At 37.8% G+C, this 16905-nt stretch overlaps 1 protein-coding gene across 1 annotated transcript in view; it reads left to right on the top strand.

Annotated features, from left to right (window-relative positions):
* The window catches only part of LOC107677573 (alsin-like), a 32579-nt gene extending 16241 nt beyond the window's left edge, over positions 1-16338 (top strand). Inside the window, exons 16-37 of the mRNA XM_016472507.1 lie at positions 559-693; positions 883-1011; positions 1198-1221; positions 4042-4112; positions 4194-4260; positions 4335-4537; positions 4620-4685; positions 4768-4866; positions 5498-5662; positions 5792-5903; positions 6243-6320; positions 6959-7092; positions 7185-7349; positions 8843-8960; positions 9091-9248; positions 9330-9437; positions 12511-12687; positions 12784-12829; positions 12973-13034; positions 13125-13274; positions 13875-13971; positions 14480-16338. Of these exons, the coding sequence (XP_016327993.1) occupies positions 559-693; positions 883-1011; positions 1198-1221; positions 4042-4112; positions 4194-4260; positions 4335-4537; positions 4620-4685; positions 4768-4866; positions 5498-5662; positions 5792-5903; positions 6243-6320; positions 6959-7092; positions 7185-7349; positions 8843-8960; positions 9091-9248; positions 9330-9437; positions 12511-12687; positions 12784-12829; positions 12973-13034; positions 13125-13274; positions 13875-13971; positions 14480-14518 (2403 nt within the window). The 3' untranslated portion in view covers positions 14519-16338. The remainder of the gene's footprint in view (positions 1-558; positions 694-882; positions 1012-1197; positions 1222-4041; positions 4113-4193; positions 4261-4334; positions 4538-4619; positions 4686-4767; positions 4867-5497; positions 5663-5791; positions 5904-6242; positions 6321-6958; positions 7093-7184; positions 7350-8842; positions 8961-9090; positions 9249-9329; positions 9438-12510; positions 12688-12783; positions 12830-12972; positions 13035-13124; positions 13275-13874; positions 13972-14479) is intronic.
* The last annotated feature ends 567 nt before the right edge of the window (positions 16339-16905 follow it).

A 16905-nucleotide genomic window follows, 5' to 3' on the forward strand; every position in this document is an offset into this window, starting at 1 on the left:
GAGGCCTCTCTGAGCCATCGGATTTGATCAAAAATATCGTAATTTGTGTTCTGAAGATGAACGAAGGTCTTAGGGGTGTGGAACGACATGATGGTGAGTAATTAATGACAGAATTTCATTTTTGGGTGAACTAACCCTTTAATGATTTTTCATAACACAGACCGTACCTTTTAAAATAATTATTTTTTTGGTCACACTTTATTTTAAGGTCAATTCTCTTAACTACGACTTTTGCCTCAATAAACGCCTAATTTGCTGCTTATTAATAGTTAGTAAGGTAGTTGTTAAGTTTAGGTATTGGGTATGATTAGGAATGTAGAATATGGTAATGCTTTATAAGTACCAATAAACAGTCGATATGTTAATAATAGGCATGCTAATAAGCAACTAGTTAATAGTGAGAATTGGTCCCTATACTAAAGTGTTACCATTTTTTTGTAATTTTATTGATTTAAGGAATGATTTATTTTTTCGTTACAGGACTGGCTGTATTGTCCACTGATTTTCACTCAATACACCATCACTACATAAAATCTCACTGCTATATGTGTGTGACAGAGTTCTGTGGATTATCAGAAGCTGCAAGATGCCTGCTCAAAATATGAATCCATGGCTCTTCATCTGAAGAGAAGGAGGAGGAAGGAAGCCGAATACACGCTCCACTTCTGGAAGAGCTTTCCTGGAAAGATGACCGTGAGTCACTCCGCTGCTGTCAGGCCCTTAGAAGCTCTTTACCTGTCAAATGCCAGTCAGTTTAATGTGCACCACACAGCCAGGTGCTCTTCCTGCTGAGCAAATTGTTTTATTTCAGTGCACTTGTGGAGGAGAGCTAGAGCGTGGAGAAAGTTGGGCTGGTAATCAAGAGTTCTCCTCTTCTTTCAGGACTCTCTTCGTAAACCGTCTCGGCGGCTGATCTGTGAGAGCAGTAATAAGGCTTTGACTCTTCAGAACGCAGGCCGTTTTTCTGTCAACTGGTTCATCCTTTTCAACGATGCCCTGGTTCATGCACAGGTTTGCCCTTCTTTTTATACTTTCATTTCAGTATCATTTCTGCTTTATCTCTGCCTTTTCTGTTAATCTCATCCTTCTGTCTTTACACAATGCTTTCACTTCAGTTTTTTATTCACTTACAGGGCCAAACTAACAATCGGTTTCCAATGACTGGTGTTTTAGTGATGTTTATCTTTGTTTTGGTAGGGCATGGTCCCCTATAAGAGTCTTGTAAGTATGGGCTGTACGAATGAAGAGTTTCCTCCATAGCATACTGTCCCCTAGTGCCCAAGGATGCACCCTACAGCTGTAGTGTTTGTTTGTCCAGTGCTGTTGTTAAAGGAATGTTCTGAGAGTAAATAAAACTAGTGCTGTCAAATGATTAATCGTGATTAATCGCATCCATAATAAACGTTTTCGTTTACATAATATATGTATGTGTACTGTGTATATTTATTATGTATTATGTATATATAAACACACACACATGCATGTATATATATTTCAGAAAAATATGTTATGTTTATATATTAAATATATTTATTTATAATATAAATTATATGAATATAAATGTAAATACATGTAAATATTTACATGTAAATATTTTCAAAATATATATTGTATGTGTGTGTATTTATATATACATAATAAATATACACAGAACACACATATATGCGATTAATCGTGATTAATCGTTTGACAGCACTAAATAAAACTTTTATTTAAAGCTTCTGATTAATTCAGAAAATAATTTTGACACATCTTACAATAAAAAACAAGAAGAAATGTGTACGTTAATCAGTGACATTTTAGTAGTTTTTATTAATATTTTGAATTAGTTTTTTATTTTTCTGTTTTCATTTTAATTTGAGATAAAGTTTTAGTAACATTGTTTTTTTTTAGTTATCATTTTTAGTTTTTTTTTTTTTTAATATGCCTACATTGCTTTATTTGTTTTTATTTCAGTTTTAGCTATTTTACTACATCAAGTTAAACTAAATTAAATTGAGAAATGTTGCCTTGGCAAGTTTTTTTTTAAGGTTCAAATGGTTTTAGTTTTAGTTAACTACAGTATAATAACCCTGTTGCAAGTCACTTTGAAATGAGACTACATTTCAAGGTGGATGAATTTTTGGTTGTGTGTTACTTATTTAATTCTTCTGGGTGAAGATATTCTCCACTAAAAAGTACTTTACTCATAGTTACATCATGTTATTACACTTTTGCATCAGTGCGACTGTTTCATATTTGAATCTTTTTGTTGTACTGTGCGATCTCTCCATAGGCTTACATTTGAAATGCATTACTGGACAAACTCATGGATGTGTCAGAATGATTTTCTGTGGCCACAGATGCTGTCAAAAGAATTTAAGTTTTATTTAACTCTGAATATTCCTTTAAAGAATTATTATAAAGAATTATAAAGAAAATTACACAGTATCTGTAATAGCTCAGTTTGAACCTCTAGTTTTTGACAGAAATTCCTGTAAGGTTTCATTTAGACTCTAAAATGTCTCGGTCCTGTGTGGTATAGCCTAAAAGCATAGAAAGATGACAGTACATCTGGTTGGGTACATTCCAAGGCTTCCTGCTTGCAAACCCTTTGTAAAAGATATGTACCTGATTGTAGTAAGGGGCATGTTGTGCTGGCTGGTTTTATGTTGAACAGTAGTGGTTCTGTTTAATGCTGAGTCTCGTCTTAGTGAATGTGCCAGGTAGTATTTGAGATGATAATCCATTATTTTCCTCCCTGATGTTTTTCCTTCATACCTTTTACAGTGCGTGTATTTGTCTGTTTTTCATTTCATCAGCATTATCCCTTTCCATTCGAAAAGAGCAAAAATGTGCTTAGGAAAAAGAACCATATGTTCCAACATTTTATATTTTAATGTAAACCAATTGACAGTTGGTTTATGCTTGAGACGCACTTGTGTTAAGTTTTTGACAAATATCATATAGCAACAAACTTTTCACCATAATTTTTATTAATTCTATGCACTACTTTAAATGCTTTGAGTGAATTTAGGCATTATAGCGTACACTGCCAGTGCCATTCAGTCTTTGGGATCAGTTTTTTTTTTTTAAGATTTTTTTTTTTTATTAAGCAAGAATGCATTAAAGGGGTCATATGATGCGATTTCAAGTTTTCCGTTCTCTTTGGAGTGTTACAAGCTGATTGTGCATAGATAAGATCCCTGAAGTTGCAAAGACTAAAGTCTCAAAACCAAAGAGATATTCTTTATCAAAGTTAAGACTCTGCCACGCCCCCCTAAAACGGCTCGTTCTAACATGCCCCCACATATCTACCTCACTATGTGGAAATATTTGCATAATGCCGCCCAAATGTGCACGCAAAGAAAGAAGGTGTGGTTTCAGTAACTGCAGTTAGTGTTGAAGCAGCCATGTCAGGGAGATGCTGTGTGTTTCTAGGCGAAAGCAAAAGCACTTTATTTGGCCTTCCGAAAGTAGATGCATTTAGGAATCTTTAAGATTACTTACAACAGAACAGCAATGCATTTTATGATATATATATATATATATATATATATGTATGTATGTCTGTGTGTATGTTTTTTCAAATAAATGTCATTTTGAAACTTTTTACTCATAAAAAGTCTAGCAATTTCACAAAAATATTAAGCAGCACGCCCATGTTCAACTGTGATAATTATAGGAAATGTTTCTTGAGCACCAAATCAACATATGAAGATGTATTCTGAAGGAGCAATAAATGACATTTTAGAATATATTCAAATAGAAAAGTAATAATTGTAATAATTAAATTTTTTACTGTAAGCACTGTAATAATGTTTTACTTTTGTAGGTAGGTTCTATTTTAGCAGTGTTATTTGTGTTTTCAAAGACCCTTTTTTAAAGATTTAAGTGAGGTAAAGGTAATCTAAATGAAACGAAACAAGGAAATGCATGCACATTTAATTGATGGTGCTGATACATTGTGCATCAGTAATCAAGAGTGGACAGAATTGTGTACAATTTATTTTCGGTATGCTATTCTTGCATTAGTTGCATTTCTTTTTCAACCCCTCCTAGTTTTCCACTCATCACGTCTTCCCATTGGCTACATTGTGGGTGGAGCCTATTTCTGAGGCGAACACAGGCCTGTGAGTGTGCCAGTCATGTTCATTAGCTTTATATAATTATGAAGTGTTAAGAAGTTATGAAGTTTGCGTGGTTCTCTGCAGATATGGTTTAAAAGTGACTTCACCTGAAGAGAGTTTCACTCTGCTGGCTTCGTCCCCAGCTGAGAAGGTATACCTGACTTGACTCAAAATGATGATTTACAGAAACCTGTATAGATCGTTAAACAGTGATGATGTCCCTAGGCAAAGTGGCTGCGTTCTATAAACCAAGCAGTGGAGCAGGCACTTAGTGGACTGGGGCATGATGGGATACCTCCTTCTACAGGAGTAACGCAGAGAGCAGATCCGCCCATTTCAAGGACAGCATCATACACATTCTACAAAGACAGTCGACTCAAGGAGGCCACGTATGAGGGCCGATGGGTCTCAGGGAAACCCCATGGACGGTAAACCATTGGAGGAGGAATTGTGGGTGTGAAAGTCTTCTTAAAACTTGGAAAATGATGATTGGCTATGTCTGTGTTCTAGGGGCGTGGTCAAATGGCCCGATGGACGAATGTATACAGGGACATTCAAGAACGGCCTTGAAGATGGGTTAATGACAACTGACAACATTATTATTTTTTACATTTTTTTTTCAGATTATTATGCTGATGTCTCCTACTTTTCTTTGCAGTTTTGGAGATTACGTTGTGCCTAATAAAAACCTGAACAGCTGTGATAATTACCAAGGGCAGTGGAAGGATGGCAAGATACACGGCTTTGGAACATTCAGGTTTGTGGTTGTGTTTTTATTTTTGTATATTATTTTTCTGTATGTATATTTCTGAATGTACAATACCATTCAAATTTTTGGGGTCAACTTTTTTAATGTTTTAGAAAATGTTTTGTATGATGTCTTATATGCTCACCAAGGCTGCATTTATTTGCTCAAAAATACAGTAAAAACCGTTATAATGTGAAATATTATTACAATTTAAAATAACTGTTTTCTGTTTTAATATTTTGTAAAATGTGATTAATTCTTGTGATGCAAACCTGAATTTTCAGTTGTAATTTTCAGTACTCCTGTCTTAGTGTCACAAGATCCTTCAAAAATCACTCTTAATATCTTTATTTGGTATTCATGTAACAATTTGTATTATTACAGTTGAAGAAAGTTGTTTTATGGAAACCATGATACATTTTTATTATGATTCTGTGATGAATAGGAAGTTCAAAAAAGCAGCATTTATTTGAAATGGATATCTTTTGCAACATTAGAAATGTCATTACTGTCAATAAGGGTATTTATTTATTTAAAAAAAAAAAAATCTTACTAACCCCAAAATTTTGAACGGTACTGTTTGTTGATGCAAGTTGATATCATTAACTGACTGTGTGTGTGTGTGTGTGTTCCTGTTCAGATATGCCTCTGGGGAAATATACGAGGGCTCGTTTCAAGATAACATGCGTCATGGTCACGGGATGCTGCGTAGTGGGAGGCTGAACTCCACTTCCCCCAGTGTCTTCATCGGCCAGTGGCAGTATGACAAAAAATCTGGCTATGGAGTTTTTGATGACATCACCAGGTATGCAAATAGACAAGTGAATTCACAAAATGATTGCAGCAGCACTTCTTTGCCTTGAAATGTGAAATGTTGAAATGTAAGTCGAGTGTGTGTGCAAATGTGCACTATGCTAACTGTGTTTTGTGTCAGAGGGGAGAAGTACATGGGCATGTGGCTGGATGATCAGCGTCAGGGGAACGGAGTTGTTGTTACGCAGTTTGGACTGTACTATGAAGGTGCATTCAACAACAACAAAATGATGGTGAGATTGACATACACACATTTGGGTTTATTTAGCAGTACAAGTATGTGACACCATGCTGTATTATGACTATGTTCACAATATCTCATGGCCTCTTGTGCCTTATTGCTTTTATAAAACATTTACTACATAATAAAAATCATTCAAATAATATTTTTTTTGCAAACTGAATATAGCTCCTTTTTCCCCTGTAGTCTCCTCACATTAGGTTTTATTGTTTTTTGATTCTACAAAAATGATAGAACTTGACACACGCACTCTGTCTTTTTTGCTTTTAAAGTACAAAGAAAGAAAAACTTCAGATTAGTTATTTTAATTGTTATTTTGTTTCTCTCCAAGGGAACAGGGGTGTTACTCTCTGAAGATGACACTACGTTTGAAGGGGACTTTTCAGAAGACTGGACTCTAAATGGAAAGGTGCTACCGCCCACAAACAAACACTTTAACCATGCACGCACATCTACTCTAGCGTTCAAAATTTGGGGGTCAGTACGTTTTTTTGTTTTGTTTATTTGGTTACGTTTTTTTTTTATCAAGGGCACATTAAATTGATTACTAGTGGCAGTAAAGACATTTCAAATGTTACAAATGATTTCTTTTTGGAATAATGCTTTAAATGTCTAAAGCTGAATTCTGAAAATAAGTATCATGGTTTCCTCAAAAATATTACTCCGCACAACTATTGCCAACTTTGACAATAAGAAATGTTATTTGTTATATTTCCAGTATATTGCAATGATTCTGATCATGTGACACTAAAGACTGGAGCAATGGCTGCTGAAAATTCAGCTTTACCATCACAAAAATAAATTACTTTTTAAAATGTTTTAAAATAGAAAACAGTTATTTTAAACTGTAATATAAAAAATATGATGATGCTAATAATGTTATTATATTAATATGATAATATTAAAAATAACATGATTAATATTATTAAAAATAATATGGCAAATGTTTAATATTACAAATGACATTAAAAATCTTATCAACAGCAATTTCTTTAAATGGTAGAGTATGTTCACACAAACAAGCCTTGTTATCATATCTTTCTGCAGGGCGTGTTGACCATGCCGAATGGAGACTACATTGAAGGCTCTTTTAGTGGAGTTTGGGGAACCGGACTAAAGATGTCAGGTTCCTACTACAAACCCAGCCTCTACGACTCAGACAAGGAGAAGGCTCATGCACTGTAAGAGTGTGTGTTGATCTCTGTAGCAAAATTCAATTTTAAGAGACATTATCAATGTTGATGGGGAACCGATGTGTTTTGTGCGATTACAGTAAACTGGGCAGGTTAGCGGTTCACTCTGAAGAAAAGTGGAAGGCTGTGTTTTTGGAGTGCTGGAACAGGCTAGGTTGTGATTCTCCCGGACAGGGACAAACCACTACACCATGGGACAACATCGCCGTAGCGCTCACTGCTAACAGGAGACAGCAGAGAGACAGGTACACTTAGACACACACACACACACACACACACACACACACACACAGTGCAGAGTAGACCAGTTCCGAAACCTTACTGTGCCTCATTGCTCATTGCCTCATTGTCTACTAGTGCATGAGAAACTCCCCTGACACTCACAGAGTATTACAGCAGAGTCTGAGGTTAACATGATGCTAAGCTAACAAATCAGTACTCTAATAAGCAGAAAAATAATACACATCATACTAGGGGTGGGTGGTTTGACCGAATTCTGAAATTACAGTAAAAGTAATGTTATACAACTGTAATGGTTCATATCACAAAACAAAAAAGAATTTATAGAATTAATCACAATAAGTTAATGCCTGTTTTTGATAAACTATTTTTTTTTTGTTGATGGGTGCAAACATATGGAAGCCCATTTCTGCCACATAAGAAGATTCTTTAAAGGGGTCATATGATGCGTTTTCCTTTCTCTTTGGAGTGTTACAAGCTCTTGGTGCATAAAGAAGATCTCGACATTATTAACTGTCTTGATATTTACTTTGAAAGCTTGAAGCTCGCGATTATGGTAAGGGGCGTTACATTTCCGACGTGTGCTTGTGGTGTTCGGCTAATCACAATGCACTGGGTCAGCTGGCCAATCAGAGCAGACTGCGCTTGTCAAAGGAGGGGGCTTTGTTGAAAACGACGTGTTTGAGAGAGGCGGGGCATAGAGGACCTACAATAATGTACAGTATTTGAAAAATAATGTGTTTTTTGAACATTAAAGCATGTCAACATATTCTGTTACACCAAATACACAAAATAATGATCTTTAAAATAGCATCATATGACCCCTTTAAATTAATTATGACACAGTCGAAATTATGAGATCCTAAATTATAATTATGAGATGAGTCAAAAGTGTGACACAGAAATAACTTTTTTGTTACAATTTCAACTTTTTGTCAGTTATGAGATAAAAAGTTGAATTTGTTAGATAAAAGGTTTAAATGATAAGATAAAAGGTCAACGTGTGGTAAAATGCTTTTCTTTTTTTTTCAAATCTCTGGACATAGAATAAATAGTAACATAAAATATAAAAAGTCAGAATTCAGCATTTTATGTCATAATTTAGACTTTTTGTGTCATAATTCGGACTTTTTATTCTTACAATTATCACATTCATTGTCATAATTATGATTTACCAAGGCATTTTTTTCTTATTTGGTGGAAATGAGGTTCCACACAAACCAAATTATTTCTAACAAATGAATATAACTGTAAATAAAATATATTTATAAACAATTTTTTCCTCATCTTTACCATCTTGGATGAAAACCTTGTCGCAGTGCATTTTGGGATTGCCTTTTCTGTGAAGTATCTGCAGTTCTACCTTTGATCTACGTATTTAGATGTGCTTAAAATTTTTGTCTAGGAATCTCCCAAAGTTTTGGAACATGAATATTAAATGTGTAATGTTAAAATGTATAGCTGAATGTAAAGCTGAATGTGTGTGTGTATATTTCAGTCCAGAGTTACTGAGTCGCTCTCATCACAAAACGCTGGAGAGTCTCGAGTTCATTCCTCAGCATGTTGGTCCTGTGACGTTAGAGGTGTATCACACAATCCGTCGGTACCTTGTCAAGGTATGCATTGCTCTAGGTCATCAATGAACTAACACTGCCAACCTTATTTACAAACATAATATTGTCTCTCAGTCATTCCAGAGTATTTTGTCCCTATAATATGTCACTGACTCCTGATTTTTGACCCCAGGCATGTGATACCCCACTGCATCCTCTGGGTCGGCTGGTGGAGACATTGGTTTCGGTGTACCGTATGACATATGTTGGTGTTGGGGCCAACCGCAGATTACTGCCCCAGGCTGTCAATGAGATCAAGTCCTATCTCAGCCGCATCTTCCAGCTTGTCAGGTAAGTGTGTCAGTCAGACTGACAACAATGTCCGTTTTAAACGCTGTTTCCATGAATATTTATGTATGTGTTTGTGGCTAGATTCCTCTTTCCTGATCTGCCAGAGGAAGGAGGTTCACTGGCCGACCCTCCAAAAGAGAAAGGTGGTTCAGACCCTGCTGGGAAGCAGCTGGAGTCTCCTAAACCTGGGTACGTAAGATTTTTCATAAGTCTCACTTATGAGAAAAATAATACATAGCACACTAAGGGTTGTGTGGTTTGACCAAACCTTGAAATTGTCACGGTGCACTACTGTGAGGAGACGAGGGAGATCCAGAACAGAAATACTCTTTAATGAAACCAAAATAACAGGGAACACACACGTAGCACACGAGGTAGACATTTGAGACTGAACGCAGGACTCGGGAAAATACAGGGCTTAAATACAGGAACTAAATGGGGAACACCTGAAACTAAACGTGGAGATTAATAGGACACAGCTGAAACAAAATGGAACTCAAACGGGAACAGGAAAACCAAATATGGGCACAAACACGGGAGAAACTGGGTCAAGGAGAAAACATGAGAAACAAAACACAAGACTGTCCATAGGCGTGACACTACTCCCCCTTCCCAGAAGGCACGTCCCACACCATAACAATTCCACTGGGGAGGGGGGGGGTGCCCTGGAGGCAGACTAGTGGACTAGAACAGACTAGAACCTCCGTGGGCCATGACTCGGGAACTGTGGCCCTCCCTGGGCTGGACGTGGGAACTGGAGCACTCCTTGGGCTGGACGTGGGAACTTGAGCCCCCTTAGGGCTGAACGTGGGAACTGGAGGCTGGAGCTGACACTGGAGCGGGCTCAGGGGCTGGAGCCGACACTGGAGCGGGCTCAGGAGAGAGGATATAGGCCGAGAACTCAGGAGGAAGCACCATATCCAGGAGTTCGGGGACATGAGCTGGCGCCCGTTTCTCTGGGCTTGACTGCTGAGCGGTCGGCGGGCTTGAGAGTGCGGCGGCCAGCGGGCTTGGCTTGGGAATGGCCGGCAGCTCTGGGCTGAGGACCAGGGAGGAGCTTTGGAGAACTCGGGGGTAACTTGGGTTGGACAGGTGGTCGGAGCCGTTGGTGAGGTATGTGGGGGTATGTGGAGACACAATGTTTTCCAGAGGTGGCTGGACGAGGAGACTTTAAATTATCCTTTACTTCTTCCACTTGGAAATCGTAACCGTTTAAATAAAGGACGACATCAATCAGCTCGATCAGGGGAAAATAACACGTGGGGAGATCGCAGCGGATTGTATCATCATCCAGCCCCAGCTGGAAACACGCACCAAGAGCGGTGTCGTGCCAGCTAACCTGGTTGGAGAGCTCAAGGAATTCCTCCACATATCTCTCCAACCTCTGACCAGCCTGCCGCAAACACCACAGCCTGTCCTCAGCCTCTGTCATCTTGTATAAGGTTCAGTCTTCTGTCACGGTGCACTACTTTGAGGAGACGAAGGAGATCCAGAACAGAAATACTCTTTAATGAAACCAAAATAACAGGGAACACACACGTAGCACACGAGGTAGACATTTGAGACTGAACGCAGGACTCGGGAAAATACAGGGCTTAAATACAGGAACTAAATGGGGAACACCTGGAACTAAACGAGGAGATTAAATGGACACAGCTGAAACAAATGGAACTCAAACGGGAACAGGAAAACCAAATATGGGCACAAACACGGGAGAAACTGGGTCAAGGAGAAAACATGAGAAACAAAACACAAGACTGTCCATAGGCGTGACACTACTCCCCCTTCCCAGAAGGCACGTCCCACACCATAACAATTCCACTGGGGAGGGGGGGGGTGCCCTGGAGGCAGACTAGTGGACTAGAACAGACTAGAACCTCCGTGGGCCATGACTCGGGAACTGTGGCCCTCCCTGGGCTGGACGTGGGAACTGGAGCACTCCTTGGGCTGGACGTGGGAACTTGAGCCCCCTTAGGGCTGAACGTGGGAACTGGAGGCTGGAGCTGACACTGGAGCGGGCTCAGGGGCTGGAGCCGACACTGGAGCGGGCTCAGGAGAGAGGATATAGGCCGAGAACTCAGGAGGAAGCACCATATCCAGGAGTTCGGGGACATGAGCTGGCGCCCGTTTCTCTGGGCTTGACTGCTGAGCGGTCGGCGGGCTTGAGAGTGCGGCGGCCAGCGGGCTTGGCTTGGGAATGGCCGGCAGCTCTGGGCTGAGGACCAGGGAGGAGCTTTGGAGAACTCGGGGGTAACTTGGGTTGGACAGGTGGTCGGAGCCGTTGGTGAGGTCGGGGGAAGACATTTGAGTCTGAACGTAGGACTCAGGAAAACACAGGGCTTAAATACAGGAACTAAATGGGGAACACCTGGAACTAAACGAGGAGATTAATAGGACACAGCTGAAACAAATGGAACTCAAACGGGAACAGGAAAACCAAATATGGGCACAAACACGGGAGAAACTGGGTCAAGGAGAAAACATGAGGAACAAAACACAAGACTGTCCATAGGCGTGACAGATATTACAGTATGAGTAATTTTATTTTATACAATTGCTATCTATGGTTTATATCACAGTTAGAGTGAAATTAAACAAAAATTGTTTATACATTTATATATTTGTGATAATCTAGTGAATTTATAAATTAAAAGTACTTTAATGATTTTATTATTTTCTCATTTTAGTCTGAACCTATGAAAGCCAATTTCCACCACATAAGAAAAAAATTATCTTTCATGCTTTGGTAAATCATAATTAGGACATTAAAAAAAAGCAAAATTATGAGATAAAAGTTTTGAATTTACAACATTCTGACATATTAAGTATTAATTATGAGATAAATTGATATTATGACAAAGCATAATTATGAGATCAGGTTCAAATTTACAAAATTATGAGATACTAAATCATAATGAAGTAATTTGACATTATGACAGTTATGAGATAAAAACGACGAACAAAATTAGAGATTAAGTCATAATTATGAGACAAACTGAAATTGACATACTAAATCATAATTATGAGATAAAACGTTTAAATTGACAAAAAAGCATAAGATAAAAAGTCAGAATTATGACAAAATGTAAATTTTTTCTAATAATTTCATCTTTTTGTCATTGGCTTTTTATCTCATAATTCTTTCCTCATAAATTCAGACTGATTTGTCTGTGTTTTTATCAGCTGTTGTCTTTAATGTCTCTTTAATGTTTTTAGCAGTTACCTGATGTATTGTCTTTGCGTGCGTGTGTGTGTGTGGCAGGTGTGTGGTCAGCAGCTCTGCTCTCCTCCTACCGGTGCTGTTGCCCCGTCTCTATCCTCCTCTCTTCACTCTCTATGCTCTAGAGAAAGAGAAGGAGGATGATGTGTACTGGGAGTGTGTGCTCCGACTCAACAAACAACCAGACCTGGCGCTGCTCGCCTTCCTCGGGGTGCAACAGTGAGTCTGACACCCAGCTCCACTGAGAAATACGTTCAGTAGATTTGATTGTCCTCTAGTGATCAGTCTTGCTGCCACTAATACCTGTTTTCATAGGAAATTCTGGCCTGTGACTGTTACAGTACATGGAGAAAAACAACAGGTAGTTAAATATGTCCTTTTATAAGAGAGAGACCCTAAAAGTCTCATAAATCTGTCTTTGAAGGCAATATGCTGATTATATTAGCGGAAATAAGACTGTGGATCATTAAGCAATATTCATGGAGGTATTTTGTGGGTGTGTAGGTTCTCTCAAGCACTAAGGATGCCTGTTTTGCCTCAGCAGTTGAGACGTTACAGCAAATAAGGTTGGAGATTTACAACAATTTCTGGCTAATAACGTTTGTAATTTTTCTCTGGTAAATTGTTTTAAGGTTGTTCTCTTTTTATTTCCACAGCACAACTTTCACCCCCTCAGACAAGCTTCAGGTCATCCAACTGACCTTCGAGGAGATAACCCAGGAAGTACTTGCACTTCTGAAACAGGATTTCTTGTGGTCTATGGATGACCTGTTTCCTGTCTTCCTCTTTGTTGTTCTGCATGCACGGTAAGAATGAGATCGCAAGGTTTCGAAGGCCCTGTTTTTTGTATGTATGTATGTATCTACACTACCTTTCAGTTCAGTACCTAGAGTTTTTAAATGTTTTTGAAAGAAGACTCTTATGGATGCCATGGCTGCATTTATTTGATCAAAAATATAGTAAAAACTGTAATAAAATTTCACATTATTACAATTTAAAATGACTGTTTTTCATTTGAATATATTTTAAAAAGTAATGTATTCATGTGATGCAAAGCTGAATTCTCAGCATCATCACTCCAGTCTTCAGTGTCACATGATCCTTCAGAAATAATTGTAATGTGCTGATTTGGTGCTGAAGAAACATTTCTTATTATAATTAATGTTGAAAACAGGTGTGCTTCTTAATATTTTTGTAGAAACCATAGTACATGAAGATGTGTCTTGGCTGACTAATTATGATCAGATCACACAAGACAGATACACTTACTAGGCATAAATGTGGTCTCAGAGAGAGAGGATGTGTTCCATTTAGAATACATTTCTTTTTATATGCATATGCTTTAGCACAGAAAATAACATTGTTTAAAAAAAAGGCATGCTTTAGTTAGCTGTTGTTCTCTAAAGGATAAGGAATCTGGGGTCAGAGGTCAGCCTCATCGAGGATCTAATGGATCCATGTGTACAACATGGAGAGCATGGCATCATGTTCACCACACTCAAGGTATAGTATAAGGTTTTTTCAACAAAAAGTTTTTGTTTACGTAGTATATGTGTGTGCACTGTGTATATTTTATATGTGTATATTATAGTATATATAAATACACACATGCATGCATTTAAAAAAGAAATCAAATCAAAGTTGTTCTAAGACAAGAATGCATTTTGGTTTTAGGACAACTTTGATGAAAGGTTTTGATCCAGTTCAAATGTTGACAAGTGTGTATATATATATATATATATAATGTACTTAAGTATTCATTTGCTTGGTACAGTTGCAGCAACTTTTATGTGATGTGTTCACCACTGAGAGAAACAGTTAATGTCTTAATTTGAGTGATTAAGATTTACGTGATAAAAATGCTACAAATGTGTTGTCATCTACCATTTAAAGTAATTATCCTCATAAATATGCAAATAAGCATGTTATCTCTGGGCTTACAAATATACAGTGTGAAATCAGTGTGTGTACCAATTGCTGTTCTGAAATCCTCCTCCTCTTCCTCACTCAGGCATGCTACTATCAAATCCAGCATGAGAAGATCACGTAATGAACACATCTCTCCAAACCCATCTGGTAAGGCAGTGGAATGACTGACAAACAGACCAGCCAATCAAAGTGTTCAAGACACAAAGTGGGAGGAGCCAATCATGTTCCATGCCTGGATCACATGGCTGAGGAGGTTGATTCCATTGGAATCTGAGCTCTCACACTCAAAACAGTCCAGTTTATGTGCAAGTCCGTCTTTGGTTTTGCAATTATTAACATTTATTCTTTACATTTTTGTGTCTTCTTCACTCAGAAAGCCATTATCGAGGCTTTTTAACTGCTGCCATTCCATCATGTTAAAGGTATTTATGTACTCCAGCTCAGTGTTCTTTTATTAAAGAGCCCATGCTTTGTTGGCTCAGAATGAATGACATTCAAGAACAGCATGTCATGATCACCTCTCCCTCCATGCACACACTGGTCAATCCAGTGTCAACTGTCAATTGATGACGTATGAAGTTCATAAGTGTACTGTAAGACATCCGAAATAATGGTCATCTACCTCTACTACATTAATTTTCCTGATCTTATTATATCATTCAGTGCAAACAGCAAACTGCCTTGGACCTAAATCATGAATCTGTTCACATAAATCAAAAAAAGATGTGCGCCTTATTAATGAATGTCCAAGAAAAAAACACAAAATGCAGACTTTAACTTTTAATGCTGACTTCTGATCCATTTGGAGCTTTCATAACCAACTGCGCAGGGGCGGTGACCTGCTTCTTTATGTACAAATCTTCGTTCACAAGCTCTTGGTTCAGCCAAATTGAAATTAGGATTGAAATGGTTGACACTAAACTGAGGTCAACACATTTTTTGTTCTTTCTCTATGCACTCGCACAGCAGTTTTGTTTTGATGCACTCTTCTTTCTGGGAAGTATTTTTGTGGTCAGTTTTCTGAAAATGTTCAAATCTTTATTTCAGAAAACGGTTGGAATAGTTTCAGCTTTCCTCTTCATATTTGAATGTCCGTCGGCAATGTTTGAGTTTTTTAGTGAATGCCACTGGCACACTGGAAGAAGACGTTGAAGATCTTGCTCTGTGGTGAACCACAACACTCAAGATTTGCATGCTGAGCTAATTCGGTCTTGAGATGTATTTTCTGCATTTTGCTGTTGTTAAATTAAGCAGTTATTGCAGAAAGGTCACTCGACATACGCAAGCACTGTAGTATTCAATGTTAAAATCAGTTCTTTTTTGTGAAGTATTCTGAAAAGTGCCTCTGACAGTGTTATGGACTGTGAAATAGTGTCATTACATCTCTGTACCCAGCAATAGCTTCGAGTTGAGTCTCACGTTTTAAAGCTCAACAGCCTAATACATAATTTCTTTTATTGACATTGTTTTATTTATTTGATGGTTAGATCTGGCTACAGCACAGATAATCTGAGCGATGTAGATAATCTGCAGGGTATTTCACGTTCAGAGCACCAGAAGGATGGTGGGTTTGTATAAATGGTCACAAAACCCATTTCCAAGAATCAGAGATCAGGATTTTGATGCTTGCATGTGATTGTATGTTCCTAAACGTAATCGTGAAAACTGTAATGACAAAAGACTGTTGATGTTTACAACCATTAACACTTGAGATGTTGCATGAATACCATAGTTCATGTTGTACTTTGGGTTCAGGAAGGCACGGTTTGTACTTCCACATCAGTTTTTCTATGCTGAGCCAAGGTGTGCATATTAACCTGTGTATGAATGTATGTGTGTGCAAGTATGTATGAAGTTTCTGTGTCATTTTTGAAGAATACGGTTTGTTCCAATTGTTTACTGACTCATAATTCAGATGGATGGCAATAAAACAATGATTGGGAATTGAAATGGTCATCTTCAGTATTTTAATAGGCCTTTATTACAACAACAACGACAACAAAAACTGTTTTCCAAAACTTTATTGGTTGAACAAGTCAAAAAGTTTGCATTTGGTGCTGGGGTCAATGGGTTTTAGATCGCATTTAAGAGGCATTTATATTGGTCTATTTCCACTGTCAAGGCGGCAAAAACATGTTCACCAGCGACTGTTGAACCCTTCCATTGGCATTTGTTTTTGCAAAAATAATTACAGTCATGCTGCATTTGCATAATAACAAATGTATAATAGCTTCTAGTTACAAACTAGCACATATTTTGATTGGTCGCTTGACCATTGATGTCAACAACAAATGAAGAAGAAATGGTAAGTGTTTCTTCTTTCTTATAAAAGTTCATAATTTATTTATTTGCTATCCTATGCCTGATTAAATGGTTTGTAGCATTTTAATATTTGCGTTTATTATTTGCAGGCTTGTCAGAATGGACAAATCTGTGACACATTTTTTTAACTGCTTTGGCCTTAAAGGGTTAGTATCAACATCTCTTTGAACTTTTTATGTTAAACAC

Source organism: Sinocyclocheilus anshuiensis, unplaced genomic scaffold (assembly GCF_001515605.1).
Source record: "Sinocyclocheilus anshuiensis isolate Anshui unplaced genomic scaffold, SAMN03320099.WGS_v1.1 scaffold472, whole genome shotgun sequence".
In the NCBI taxonomy this organism is placed as follows: domain Eukaryota; kingdom Metazoa; phylum Chordata; class Actinopteri; order Cypriniformes; family Cyprinidae; genus Sinocyclocheilus; species Sinocyclocheilus anshuiensis.